Here is a 13,841-nt window from a genome sequence, read left to right as displayed (position 1 = left end):
AGGGAAAAACAAAAAATATAAACGGTAATTAAAAAGTAAAGTTGTCAGGTAGCAAAGTAAGGTTAGCAACAAAATGCACAGCAGCACGTAAACAAGTCTACAAGTTGTGACTGGAAATGACGTGAAGTTATCTTCGGTCTCTTTGTTACCTCTCTGATTAATGCCCTCCTTGCCTGGTCCATGAGTTTTGGTGTGCGGCCCTCTCTTGGCAGGTTTCTGTTTTTTTCCATTTTTTTTATGGAATTAATGGTGCTCCGTGGGATGTTCAAAGTTTCTGATATTTCTTTTATATCCCAACCCTAATCTGTACTTCTCCACAACTTTGTCCCTGACCTGTTTGGAGAGCTCCTTGGTCTTCATAGTGCCGCTTGCTTGGTGGTGGCCCTTGCTTAGTGGTGTTGCAGAATCTTGGGCCTTTCAGAACAGGTGTATGCTGAGATCATGTGACAGATCATGTGACAGATCATGTGACAGATCATGTGACAGATCATGTGACAGATCATGTGCACACAGGTGGACTTCAACTAATTATGTGACTTCTGAAGGTAGTTGGTTGCACCAGATCTTATTTAGGGGCTTCTTAGCAAAGTTTTCTGTTTTTCTATTTTTTGAAACAAGTTCATTTCACTTCAAAAATTGACTATTTTGTGTCTCTCCATTACATAAAATCAAAATAAAAAAAAATAGGCAACAAAATAGGAAAAACACCAAGGGGTGTGAATACTTTAGCAAGGCACTGTACATTATTGTGAGAAGAAAACTGGTCACACACGGGTTGAATTGTATTTCAACATACCTCTTTATTTAAGTTGATGGGATGACATTGACATAATGACATTGATTCAAATATACCATTTTAATATCAACAAGATAAAATAAAACATCTAATCAAATATGAAATTCTACTTAATTTCAACCACAAAAAATTTACTGTATATTGAATACAGGATGTGGAATTTTCAACGCACTTTCAACATAAACATATTTCTGATGATTATGTTGTAATTCAATTGATGTAACAACCTATTAGTCAGGTTAAGTAATTGTATTTAAGTTTAACCCTAATTTCAATGTTTACTATGCTGGTTGTAATGAGATGAACAGTACTGGTTGATGACTTTTTGGAAATCTAAATGTGTTTTCCACATACATTCCACGTCACAATAGGTTGACAAATGACGTTGATTCAACCAGTGCCAGTGGGATGGCATCAGGTAATTAAAATTCACAAAAGACTGATTTAAAAAAAAAAATCAAGATTGTCATATACCCAGAATCTCATAGTATATACGCATTGCATAAAATAAAACAACAATTGGTTATGACTATACAGAAGGCAAGTATTATAGGATCCAGTGCTCGATAAAGAGAATAAAATCTGATGGAGACATGAAATTGCCTTTTTAATTCGGCTAACATCAATAGCTAACATCAACAGTCACATCAATAGCTAACATCAATAGCTAACATCAACAGTCACATCAATAGCTAACATCAACAGTCACATCAATGGATACTGGATAGACGATATTACTGCAAATGCAAATCATCTGTGCTTTACATAAGCAAGCGATTCAATTTGAGATTTCTTCCAACAATTACACTAGCTAATAATTATAATAATTAAACTGGTTGTTTGGATCCTGGATGCCTGGTAACAGTTCCATCATGCCATGTTCCTGTCCGAATCATCTCGTCTTTATCTCAACTTGCACATTATTTCCCCTTGCTTCCAGACAAGCATATATTTTGGTATAGCGGGGTTAATATACCTCGCTGTCTGGCTGTCCAACCTCGGAAACAATGTTTAACTCTTCAATTTCTCTGTGACCAGACGAGACAACCTTTTCTGAGCTAGGCGAAATCACACATATGCCAATAGAAAACAGCTCAAACGAAAATGTAGCTAGTGTACGGTCATTCCAGGTTCAATGTTTGACTTGACTGAGCTGAAGTTGGCTAGCTAGTGACACGAAAGTTATCCTGCTTGCATAACAACCATTTTGTTTAGTAGAACTGATGACCATCCTGTTGCATAGCAACTATGCAAGAATCTTTAACGACTAGGTCGCATCTGTAGCAACATGACCAAAAGAACCAGATTTTTGTCCGCACTATATCTCCTGGTAGAATAAGGTCATTTTATGAATTTACTTATCAAATAAAGTCAATGAAAATATGTAATTCATTGTTATTTTAATATGTTGGTAACAGTTTTCTAAAAACAATAAGGCGCGCATGGCAGTGCTGTATCATGAATAGTCACAGGCAAATAAGGCGACTCTGTTCTAGCGTCGGGCCGAACAACGCCATTTACCTTTGACCTTATTCATGATACAGCACTGCCTCTTGTGCCTTTTCACTAACTAAACCCTCAGTATTCATTAAAAATAATGTGCTTGTTTCAAAACATCAATGGATCACAAAAGTGCCCACCTGTTAAGACACTATACCCCTTTCACACTAGTGAGCCAAGCCCAGCAGTACTGTCCTGGTTAATAATCCACCCTAGTTGCTGGAACCATGCTGGAAAGGACAATGTTAAAGGCCCTAATGTCAACTGGAATGTCTGCATGTCACATATTTATTCATTTTCCTGCCTTGTGCATCAACTCAAAACCATGGCACACGGTCCGAGATCGCATTCAGGGAGGAAGAGCATGTTGTGATGTCACTCCATGTGTCTCCTCTGTCAGGTTTACAGGGCTGTTATACTCCTTGGTGGGGTCTGAGGCAAAGGCTTGGCTGGCCACTACAAGCCCACAGCCGAATTAAAACCTAACCCAACTCATCAATGTTCAGCCACTCCCAACAGGTAAGAATAACATTAAGATTCTTCCCGGCTGCAAGTAGAGATCTGTGTGCAAACAGAAAAGTTGTCGGGCTCATGTCTTTCAGTGCAAACAGTGGGTTGTTTGGAGGAGGTTTACTCAGTCATTTACAACTGTCGCAGCTTTCCAGTTGTCAGAAGTCCAGTTCTTGATCCCGCTAGTTTAGTTCTTGGTTTTTAGGCAGTCGATATCAGATGAGGCAGTCCCATGGTTAGAGTGCTTCTTCAGCACATCACACTCGAGTGCCTTCCCTATAGGGCAGGGGTCACCTGGATTGGGTATTTTTCTCTTTAAAAAAGGTCAGTGGCTCATGGTGCATAGAGAGACAGAGATAAGCCGTGGCATCTCACTAGATTTCAGATACCTAGTAGCACAGTATCCTTGGTCTCTGCCCTGACCTCACAGGCTGCCCTTGTGGCTGGCACAGTCGTCACAGACGCGGACAGGGTGGTCCCAGCCACGGGAGGGCACTGGGCGGCTCTTTGAGGAGCAACCGCTGCAGACACCCTGGCCACATGCCCGGCAGTGGTGCTTGGACATACTGGGGGTGAAGGCTTTTCTGCACTTATGGCACTGCACGATCTGCTGGTCGGGGATCCAGTAGTCAGGCCGGGCCACTCCCTTCACAAAGCCTGGAACATGGAGGAGAGCGAGATACATAAATAGCTGTTTATTGACAGTCAGAGCAGAGGATAAAGACTATAATCTTTGTGAGTATAATATTAAATGTTAGATCTTGTGGATTTCTGTCTGCATATGCGGTAAAATGTCTATGGTACCTGGTGTGTAGTTTATTCCCCAAGTGTTTTTGTGAATACACAAGAGACATTTATACTAGCTAGCTTTATTTGCGATGCGTTTCTCAAACACGACGCTAGCCGTACTCACACAGAGGATAGTCCACTGCAGTGGTGACCATGTCTAGAGTAGACTGGGCCACCTCTGTCAACCTGCGGGCCATCAGCCCCCGCGGCTCCACCACAGACACTACAGGACACGGAGAGGGACCAACAGAGCCATCAGGATCACTGGAAAACATGTTCTTTGACTAGGAAGTCCCTTGAGAGGAGTCGTCTTTCGAGGGAGACATGAATGAACACTTACTATTCACATCAAACACCTTGGTTGTCTCCCAAACTGAACCCTATTCTCTTTGCTAGTGTACTACTTTTGCCCAGAGCCCAATGGGTCCAAGTAAGTCAAGTAAGATGGTAAGTCTTCGGCGAGTAAGCATTGTCCGAGCCAGAATGGCCGCCCTCGGTCAATAGTTCAGTATAAAAAGGAACTGGGTACCATTTAGGACGCGTCCCTCATTCATTGTCGCATTCATTCATTACAAAATAATAATAATACATTTGACTAAAAACTGACCCTGAATCAGACTAAGTTGGAGGTAGCGTCAGGTTTTACATTAACATCCATGGCCCAACACTGATCCTAAAACATTAGCTGGCATCCTGACCCTGGTTGGTGGTGTTGGTCCCTCTCTGGCGGTGGCAGGTATCACAGACCCGGACGGGGGTGCTTCCCCAGCCCCTCTCGGGTACGGGCATGCTGTGGGTGGAGCAGGCCTGGCAGAAGCCCTCGCCACACCAACGACAGTGGTGCTTCCTCTCTGCCTCCTCAAAGGGCTTCTTACAGCAGTGACACACCTGGGGGACAGGCACAGAGCACAATAATGATTAGAATGTCAAGAGCCAGTAGTCAGAACTATACACTCACAACCATACCAAACAACTCTGTTCAGTGCCACATTTGAGAATTAAAACAGCCATTTGTTGGTTTTACTCACTATAATGATGATATATTGGGTTTAGAATTAATGCAGCGTCCTTTTGGTATTTGGGCACTGGGTCGATCACCTTAATAAAAACAGCTACTCTTAGGGCTCTGCTATCTGTTCAAAAAGCCTGTGAGTGTGTTGCTGGTCTAGATGCCGTGTTTGCTGGTTAGATCATGCTGTGAGAGTGATGACTCACGGTGATGTCCGTGTTGGGTCTCCAATAGAGCGGGGCCACCTGGTCAGTGAGCCAGGACGTGACAGCCTTGGTGGGGCCCGTGCTGTACTCCGACACAGACTGGATCACAACGTTCATCCCATCCAGCACCCTCTGCGCCGCATTCTGGTGGTCTGTCAGGAAGGCCTCAGACTGGACAGAGAGAGCAATGGTCAGAAGGAGAGGGAGGTGATCTTTGAATGTATTTGATATCTATGTTGGCAGTGTGTATTCATCCATTCATAATTGATGATGATGACCATGAACCATTGAAGTACAGTGTGCAGTGTTGTTGTTGCCAGTGCAAGTAACATTATCTTTATTATCCTTTGATAGCGGACATACTTTGAAAGTTAAATATATGCCAGACACTTTGCATATAAATTCCAACCAGTTCAGTCGCAAATGCCCCTAAACATTCTCACGGACACTTCAATTGAGCTTGAGTGAGTGTTGGTCTGCAGTTCCTGCCAGTACAATGAGTGGTGTTTAGGACCAGGCGGCTCAGCTCACCCCCTCCCAGACGTGTTTGACATCGGGCCGCACCACGCCGCTCTCTGGGTCCTGGTTGCCCAGCCAGTACTGACGGCTGCGGTAGATGATGCCACAGCTGCCACACTCCAGGACATACCTGGCAGGGCAGGTGCACCGTGGAGAGAGTGGAAGGAAATATATAGTGCATTGGCTTAGATGGCAGAGTGGATTCTATGTATCTGTGAATAACTGGTACTTCATTGACTGGCTGGTTGAAAGGGACATCTTTAATACCATTCAAAAAGTAAGTGTGTGTGTGTCTGCAAAGAGTCCAGATTACTTCAACAACTCACCCAGACCAGGCGTACTTTGCCAACCCAAACCAGGGGTTGTCTGTGGAGGCTGAGGTTTTAGGAATGACAATAACCTCCCTGCCACCCTCATAGCACCGCTGTGTGGGTAGGACCAGATCAGGGAGAGAGCACACAACGTATGATTAATGCTAGCTTCATACCCTTGGTTCATGCATTTGCTAGTACGACAAATTGTTCAACACCATCTCCACAGGATTCCATCCTATATCATATATAGAAGAATACTTCCTTGTTCATTTTCTTTTCAGATCACATTAACAAGTCTATATTGCTTCCAACCCAACTAAATGTATCTTTCTCTCTTACGTCCCTTCACAGACCATATGTGAAATGCCTTACCTTGCAGATGAGGACCTTGTTGTTGTACTGGTGAGCATACTGACACAGTCCGTCTGCCAGGTGAGGGACTCTGTCTCTGAGATGGTTCATCCCGTTCTTACAGCGGATACTGAGGGGAAAGAAAACAAGGACAATGAATCCATCCATCACATACATAACATCTCTGATCACCTGCCATGTTGCCGGATGGCCAAAAGGCGTCGCTCCTTTTCTCCTAGCGGCACAAGATGTAAGACGTGCATCATAACATCATTTATAACGGTGACCAACAAGGCTTCATACTCAAGCAGTGAGAGTCTGTTAAACCAATGTCTATTTCTGGATATGAACACCAATCAGTATGTTTAGGGAAAAGTCGGCTTCTGATCTAGCTCAAATTTTCCAAGTTGAAGAAGACGCTGTACATCATGAAAACTCGTGGATATGTATGATATACATAGGACAAACAGACTTTTATGCTTCCTTTGTGGCAACCCATCTGGGAGGGACACATATCCTAGCACTACCTGCTCACGTGGAGCAGGTGAATACACCATTCATCAGTGCACACTGTAGCAAAACATGGAAAATGGTTTGCAATGAAAACGAGAGCTTCAATTGGACAAATGCAGGTTAGTCCCTCCCCATTTAGTTTTGATTCATGTGATAAAGTAACTCTGAGCAGATACATGCAGCAGACGCAGGGAAGTCACTTACTTGCAGCTGAGGCAGACTGAAGAGCAGGTGAAGTATTCGTCAGGGAAGAAGGAGTAGAGGGGGATTTTGTTGTCTAAGATCTCCCCACAGAACCTGTCACTCAGGGCCTGGAGAGGAGAGGAGAAGGATAGAGAGGTGAGGCCCAGGGGATGGAAGGGGAGGAGCCAAGCAGGGTCATGAGGTCAAAACAAACAAAACAAACATTCATTGGTTGGTTTTGGAAAGGCCTATTTACCCAGACAAGCCATGAACATTAGCTAGTACTAGGATTACCTGTCTATCAAACAAATGAATTATGCAACAATGCAAAGAGATAAACACACACAGACCTGCAGAGCGCTGAAGACGATGGCCGGTTGGCGGGGCGATCGTGTGGCAGTGTTCCTGACTTGCTGGCGTACAGCCTCCAGGAGCAGAGAGTAGTTGGTCGGTGGAGTGATGGTCTGGGTGCCCACGTACTGCACTGAGCTGAAGGCCTCTGTACCCAGGCCCAGGTCATGGAAGCGCCTCTGGAGCTGAGTGTCTGCATAGCCAGGGACATCTATTCGCTCTGTGGGGACAAAGTAGGACAACGTCATGGGTTGAGTTCACACACCCAACTGACTGTTGAGTATATAGTGTAGTATGTGTGACTTTAGTAGTTTTATCTGTGGGTGTGTCTCACCCAGTGTAATGGCTGGGTGTGATTCTGAATTTAAATAGTATGTTAGCGTGTTGTTGTTCAATTACTTTTTTTATTGAATGTTATTTATCCCCAAGGTGCAATTACTTTGGGCAAATGAGTCTGAAACAACAAATTGACAGCATAATCTAACCATTCCACAATGTGTTGTCTAACACAACTCATGAGCAAATTGTTGTGTAACGCATGTATAGAAACATATGATTGCATGTGGTGCATGTTAGTGACTGGGCCTCTCCTGTACATACTATGGCCCAGTAGCTGGGTGTGGGTGGTCTCCTGGAACACGATGACCGCCGGCCCCAGGGAGGAGAGGGGAACATCCATGCCACAGCGGCTGGAGAGGGCGCGCAGCTCGGGGGTGAAGTGCTTCAGGTAGGCCCCTGAGGCGCTGCTTAGGAACTGGAACATGTCGTTGTGCAGCCTCTCGGCCCGCGTGCGGTACACCACCACGTCCGATACGGCCAGCACCTTCAGCAGCAGACGCATGCGCTGGTTCTGGTTGGCCGCCGCCCCCAGCAGGCCCTCTGTGTCCAGAGCCACCAGGCCCAGCCCGAGGTCAAAGGCGGCCCACACGCCCACTGTGCAGGAGCTGGGGGACTTGGAGGTGTAGAATACGGTATCCCCGCCAAACAGGATGTGGTTGAGGGTGTGGGACTTGCCGTCGCCCGTGTTGCCGAAGATGGAGAGGACCTTGACGCCCAGCATGTCCCCGCAGCCCAGCCTCTCCAGGAACTGAGCCTCATCATGGACCTGGGTTAATGGTATAGAGGATGGGAGATCAAGTTATGTTAGTTAGCTATAGGATGTTATGTTGTCAAATACATGTCAAATGACTTTTCCTGTAGGAGCAATTTAGGCTTACTTATGTGGTTGTTGTGTTGTGGATATAGTTTGTCTATCTTTATTCCACTTAATGTGAACACTAGAGGGCACTATATCGATTCGAGTCATGGGTTACATGTATAGGCAGACAGGAAACCAGGGAGTATGGAAGAAGATAGGTATGGAGAGAATACATGCAGATGTAATTGCCGTAGGCGCATATTTTAGTTCTAATGTGTTAATGGTGAGCAGGGTAAGAAGAACCACATAAATAGGACAAAATGGCTCCTACGTTAGCATTTGGCCTAACAATTATGTTATCAAAGGTAACTTTACACTGACAAGTAGTCTCAGGGCTCAACCTTACCCTTATTCATGACTCAAATTGCATTTCATTACAATGAGCCATTGAACATCCCCTTTATCCTTGTGAGGAAAAATGTCCCGATGCTCCGATGATACCCAAATCCTCTGTCTAAATGCAAATACACCTTACACGCGTTGCAGTTTTTGAAACATTTGTAATTGGAACTTAACATTCATATAAGCGAGCAATAACTTTCCTTATCCAAAAGATACTTACTGTATGCAGTTTACAGGGCTCTACAGGTGTAACAATTTGAATCGCATATGTAACTAATTGTTTTGCTGTGCGACCTGGAATTTGAATTTAAGACCATCAGTGCACCTAGAAAAAACATCACCCAGATGAAAATTGTTGCAATGATTACTTCACTGTACCGCAGCCCAGGTGCCATGCCTGTCATTCTTGCACCATTACTACAAAGAAAACGTCTTGTTACTTAAAATATTTGTCTTTGCGTTCCTAATTTCTTTGTGTGCTCCTGCATTTTTCAACAGGCACACACGTGCTCCCTGTAAAAAAAGGTCAGCGTAGAGCCCTGGTTGAGGAAAGTTTATTTGAATGCTTGTGACCCCCTTTTATTTAGTTGTCATTTTTGCTGTTGAAGGGGGGAATAGGGGTTACAGGTACAAAAAACAAAGAAATGCATATAATGATCACCACAACCTGTTGCATTCCAGTTAAAAGGTTGTCCAGATTCAATTAGATATGTGGACCATACTTGGCTATCCCAGAATGACCTTTCCAACAGATGCTTCTATATATTTTAGAGATCAGTCCTTTCAGGAGCCCAGATCATGTATTTATAAATCCCATCATTGGATGGCTCAGTAGTTGGATTTCCAAAGGGATTCAGTAGGAAAAAAGGAGTTGCCTGGGAATGTGTATTTATCTTTTACATGTTGGAATGTTCTCAAACCCTTGCTGTCAATGATATCAGTATGGGTATGGGGACTCCACATTTGGACCATTGGGGGGGGGGGGGGGGCAAAAGGCCACCTTCCAGATAACAAGACATTATTGTGAAATATTGGAGTATGGGCATGCCATTTTGATTCCCAGTTACATTGCTTTTCAATAATAAACCTTGAGGGTAGTTTTCATTATTTAAGGGATACTGTATATCAGTGAAGACCACTTCTTCCAGGGTAATATGAGACACCATATTTCTCTCTATACTTAGACAGGGGGGGCAGAAGAATTATGTCTAAACCAATTTAGGATGGGGCGGAAATACAATTTAAAGTTTGGTTCGGAGAGTCATCCTACGTCTTTCCCTTTTTGTCAATTGTTTTATATTATCCTGAGTCGTTTACATTACCATATACACTAACGTTCAAAAGTTTGGGGTCACTTACAAATGTCCATGTTTTTGAAAGAAAAGATCATTTTTTTGTCCATTAAAATAACATCAAATTGATCAGAAATACAGTGTAGATAGACATGGTTAATGTTTTAAATGACCATTGTAGCTGGAAATGGCAGATTTTTTAAATGGAATATCTACATAGGCGTACAGAGGCCCATTATCAGCAACCATCACTCCTGTGTTCCAATGGCACGTTGTGTTAGCTAATCCAAGTTCATCATTTTAAAAAGGCCAATTGATCATTAGATAACAATTTTGCAATTATGTTAGCACAGCTGAAAACTGTTGTTCTGATTAAAGAAGCAATAAAACTGGCCTTCTTTAGACGAGTTGAGTATCTGGAGCAAGCAGCATTTGTGGGTTCGATTACAAGCTCAAAATGGCCAAAAACAAAGAACTTTCTTCTGAAGCTGCCAAGAAATTGCCAAGAAACTTAAGTTCTCGTAAAACGCTGTGTACTACTCCCTTCACAGAATAGCGCAAACTGGCTCTAACCAGAATAGAAAGAGGAGTGGGAGGCCCCGGTGAACAACTGAGCAAGAGGCTTCATTAAATAGTACCCACAAAACACCAGTCTCAATGTCAACAGTGAAGAGGCGACTCTGGGATGCTGGCCTTCTAGGCATAGTTCCTCTGTCCATTGTCTGTGTTCTTTTGCCCATCTTAATCTTTTCTTTTTATTGTCCAGTCTGAGATGTGGCTTTTTCTTTGCAACTCTTACTAGAAAGCCAGCATCCCAGAGTCGCCTCTTCACTGTTGACAATGAGACTGGTGTTTTGCGGATACTATTTAATGAAGCTGCCAGTTGAGGACTTGTGAGGTGTCTGTTTCTCAAACTAGACACTAATGTACTTGTCCTCTTGCCCAGTTGTGCACCGGGGCCTCTCACTCTTCTTTCTATTCTGGTTAGGGCCAGTTTACACTGTACAAGACCTTCAGTTTCTTGGCAATTTATCACATGGAATATCCTTCAATTTGGCGTCACAATCTGTATGATTGATTTTGTCTGTGGAGCTTTCCAGTGAGGGTCTGCGAGGAAAACCGGTAGCGAATTTTATGAAAATTCCTGTCTGACCAAAAGAGGACAAGGACCCAGCCAGACCAGACCCTTACTGTGAACTGCACAGGGGGAGACATCATCTGTGAACAATTGAGGGACATATCTTCTGAAATTCAGTAAGTCAATAAAAAAGAATTGTATACAAATTCAAATAAATTATGGAAACCTAATTAAGGCGAGTAACACATGAAAAGGTACCAATAGTCTTGTAGGAGAAGGCTATTCACTAGTCTTATGAGAAGACTAGAGCGAGGGTGTAACGGTACCATGGAAAACCAGTTGACAGCTGTCTGTAGACATTTATAAGAGAAGTGTCTATGTGGTCTACAGCCATTACTAATAGCATGTGGTCTTATTATATATGTATGTGAAAGATACATGTGGTGCATAAGAAGTAACGACAGAGAATCATTGAAGATGCTCATGGGGTAATACGGGAGATTATCGAGTGTGTTTGGGAATAGTACTAAGTGAATGTTGAAGTTGTGTGAGTGTGTAAAGGACGTGTTAAACTGATTGATTGAAATTTGGATATTAAGCTGATGAAATATGGATAATAAGAGGATTGAAATGTAGCTACTAAGTACTGCGTGAATGAGAGCTATCAGGAGACTAGCTCCAGTGTCAGGGGACTAGCTCCGGTGTGAAAGAGGTCTGAATGAATACCCCAACCAGTTCTGTGTGAGTTTTTCGATCTATAACATTATCGACAGTTCTGTTATCTAGGGTTTTCGTCCACCACCACCCATTGTAGTCTGGGACTACTAGCACGAGGTGTTATTGAGCATGGGGTGTTTTATGAATATATAGAGGAAGTAGTGGCAAGATAACCGTGGCGCATAGGATGCAACGATAGACTTTTGTATGTGGTCTGAACCACTGATAATAGCATGAGGTGTTATTGTTATTGTAGGCATTTATGAATCATTGAAGATGCACATGGGGTGGTGTGGATGTAAAAACCTAAGTCCACCACCGCCTTTCGGGTCTACAGGTAGAGGATAACATCTCAGGATCTCAATCGAGGATAACAAGTCTCATTAGTAAGGAGGATAACATGTCTCATCAGTGGAGTTTGATGGCATAACGTTATGTATGTGGAGATATGAAAGGAGAAAGTACTATTCCCAAATATGCTTTTACTAGAGATGACATATGAAGAGTATAATGGGTTACTAGAGATAAAGTAACATATGAAGAGTATAATGGGTTACTAGAGATAAAGTAACATATGAAGAGTATAATGGGTTACTAGAGATAAAGTAACATATGAAGAGTATAATGGGTTACTAGAGATAAAGTAACATATGAAGAGTATAACGGGTTACTAGAGATAAAGTAACATATGAAGAGTATAATGGGTTACTAGAGATAAAGTAACATATGAAGAGTATAATGGGTTACTAGAGATAAAGTAACATATGAAGAGTATAATGGGTTACTAGAGATAAAGTAACATATGAAGAGTATAATGGGTTACTAGAGATAAAGTAACATATGAAGAGTATAATGGGTTACTAGAGATAAAGTAACATATGAAGAGTATAATGGGTTACTAGAGATAAAGTAACATATGAAGAGTATAATGGGTTACTAGAGATAAAGTAACATATGAAGAGTATAATGGGTTACTAGAGATAAAGTAACATATGAAGAGTATAATGGGTTACTAGAGATAAAGTAACATATGAAGAGTATAACGGGTTACTAGAGATAAAGTAACATATGAAGAGTATAACGGGTTACTAGAGATCCGATGAAGTAACAATAGAAAAAAAGCATAATAATATTCAACTTGCACACCACCCGTAAACGTACGTATGTGGTCTAAAAAGTATTAAGAGAAATTAATAGTATAATGGGTTACTAGATTTGATAAAGTAACAATGTATAAATGCATCATGGGTTACTAGAGTTTAACTTGATAGGTAGAGACTTAGTATGGACAGAGCATGCCATCTATAGGGGACTGATAGACAGTGCCAGCCCAGTTATTGTGAAAGTTGATCCCAGAAAGAGATTCTAGTCTCGAAATAAAAAAAGAAAGCTCCCTCCAAAATGTATCTCTTCCCTTCTGAACCGGCAGATGTATTTTATAAACTCAGCGCATTACATGTTCATCTTAAAATAACATTAATACACGTGAAGCAATTTAATACGTGTGAAGCAAAAAGTGAATATCCAACAGAAATTGGTAATAAATAAAGAGGTAACATTGTTATGGTAGACTAAAATTAAAACAATGGAGAAAGTTATCATGTTTGTTTTGTTTTAAACCTTGCAATAGGGGGGAAAAGCAGAACATTGAGAGTGATCCAAGTGTATTAACAGTAGTGATTGAGAAGGTCTTCCTATTGAGAAGAAGGGAGTCCTAGTCGAGGGAAACAGATATGGAGACTAGTGAAAGTAACAAAGTGAATGTTGATTGGCTGTCTGATAGCACTCTAATAATGCAATGTCTTCGTAATTTGAAGAAATAATGTTTCAATACAAGGGCACATGATGAACAGAGGGATTGAGCATTGGGATTGATATTAAATTAGAGGCCGTCATCTGGTGTTTGGGTTAGAGATACGTTTCCTGTGAAACAGATAGCCGTCAGTACTCACTGAACTCAAAGAGGCTGTAAGGGACTCAGTGGGACATTTGGAACAGAGGTATGAATCATTGAATAAGAGACGTTTTTGACCATTTCCAAAGTATTATTACTCAATTATACAGTTTGGGTAACACAAATGATTTAAGAAAGAAGGGAATGTCATCTAAAATATATTCTGTTTCCATTATGTGAAACTGTGTCCAGAATTGAAGTAGATCCAAGCAAATGTTT

General features: G+C 42.2%; 1 protein-coding gene across 2 annotated transcripts in view; it reads right to left on the bottom strand.

Annotated features, from left to right (window-relative positions):
• Window positions 1–780: 780 nt before the first annotated feature.
• Window positions 781–13,841, bottom strand: part of LOC124005675 (zinc finger FYVE domain-containing protein 1-like) — a 31,771-nt gene continuing 18,710 nt past the window's right edge. The window contains exons 2-11 of one of the 2 annotated variants that reach the window (XM_046315122.1): window positions 7,642–8,146; window positions 7,041–7,261; window positions 6,712–6,818; window positions 6,016–6,124; window positions 5,656–5,753; window positions 5,342–5,459; window positions 4,811–4,981; window positions 4,294–4,483; window positions 3,720–3,818; window positions 781–3,463 (exon numbers count right to left, since the gene is read on the bottom strand). In XM_046315122.1, coding sequence (XP_046171078.1) covers window positions 3,231–3,463; window positions 3,720–3,818; window positions 4,294–4,483; window positions 4,811–4,981; window positions 5,342–5,459; window positions 5,656–5,753; window positions 6,016–6,124; window positions 6,712–6,818; window positions 7,041–7,261; window positions 7,642–8,146 — 1,851 coding nt within the window. In that variant the 3' untranslated portion in view covers window positions 781–3,230. Of the gene's footprint in view, window positions 3,464–3,719; window positions 3,906–4,293; window positions 4,484–4,810; window positions 4,982–5,341; window positions 5,460–5,655; window positions 5,754–6,015; window positions 6,125–6,711; window positions 6,819–7,040; window positions 7,262–7,641; window positions 8,147–13,841 lie in introns of both variants that reach the window. The other variant, XR_006833670.1, reaches the window with a different exon arrangement.

Source organism: Oncorhynchus gorbuscha, linkage group LG19 (assembly GCF_021184085.1).
Source record: "Oncorhynchus gorbuscha isolate QuinsamMale2020 ecotype Even-year linkage group LG19, OgorEven_v1.0, whole genome shotgun sequence".
Lineage (NCBI taxonomy): Eukaryota > Metazoa > Chordata > Actinopteri > Salmoniformes > Salmonidae > Oncorhynchus > Oncorhynchus gorbuscha.
Note: the sequence above shows the minus strand (reverse complement) of the source record. Positions and strands in the feature narration are given on the sequence as shown.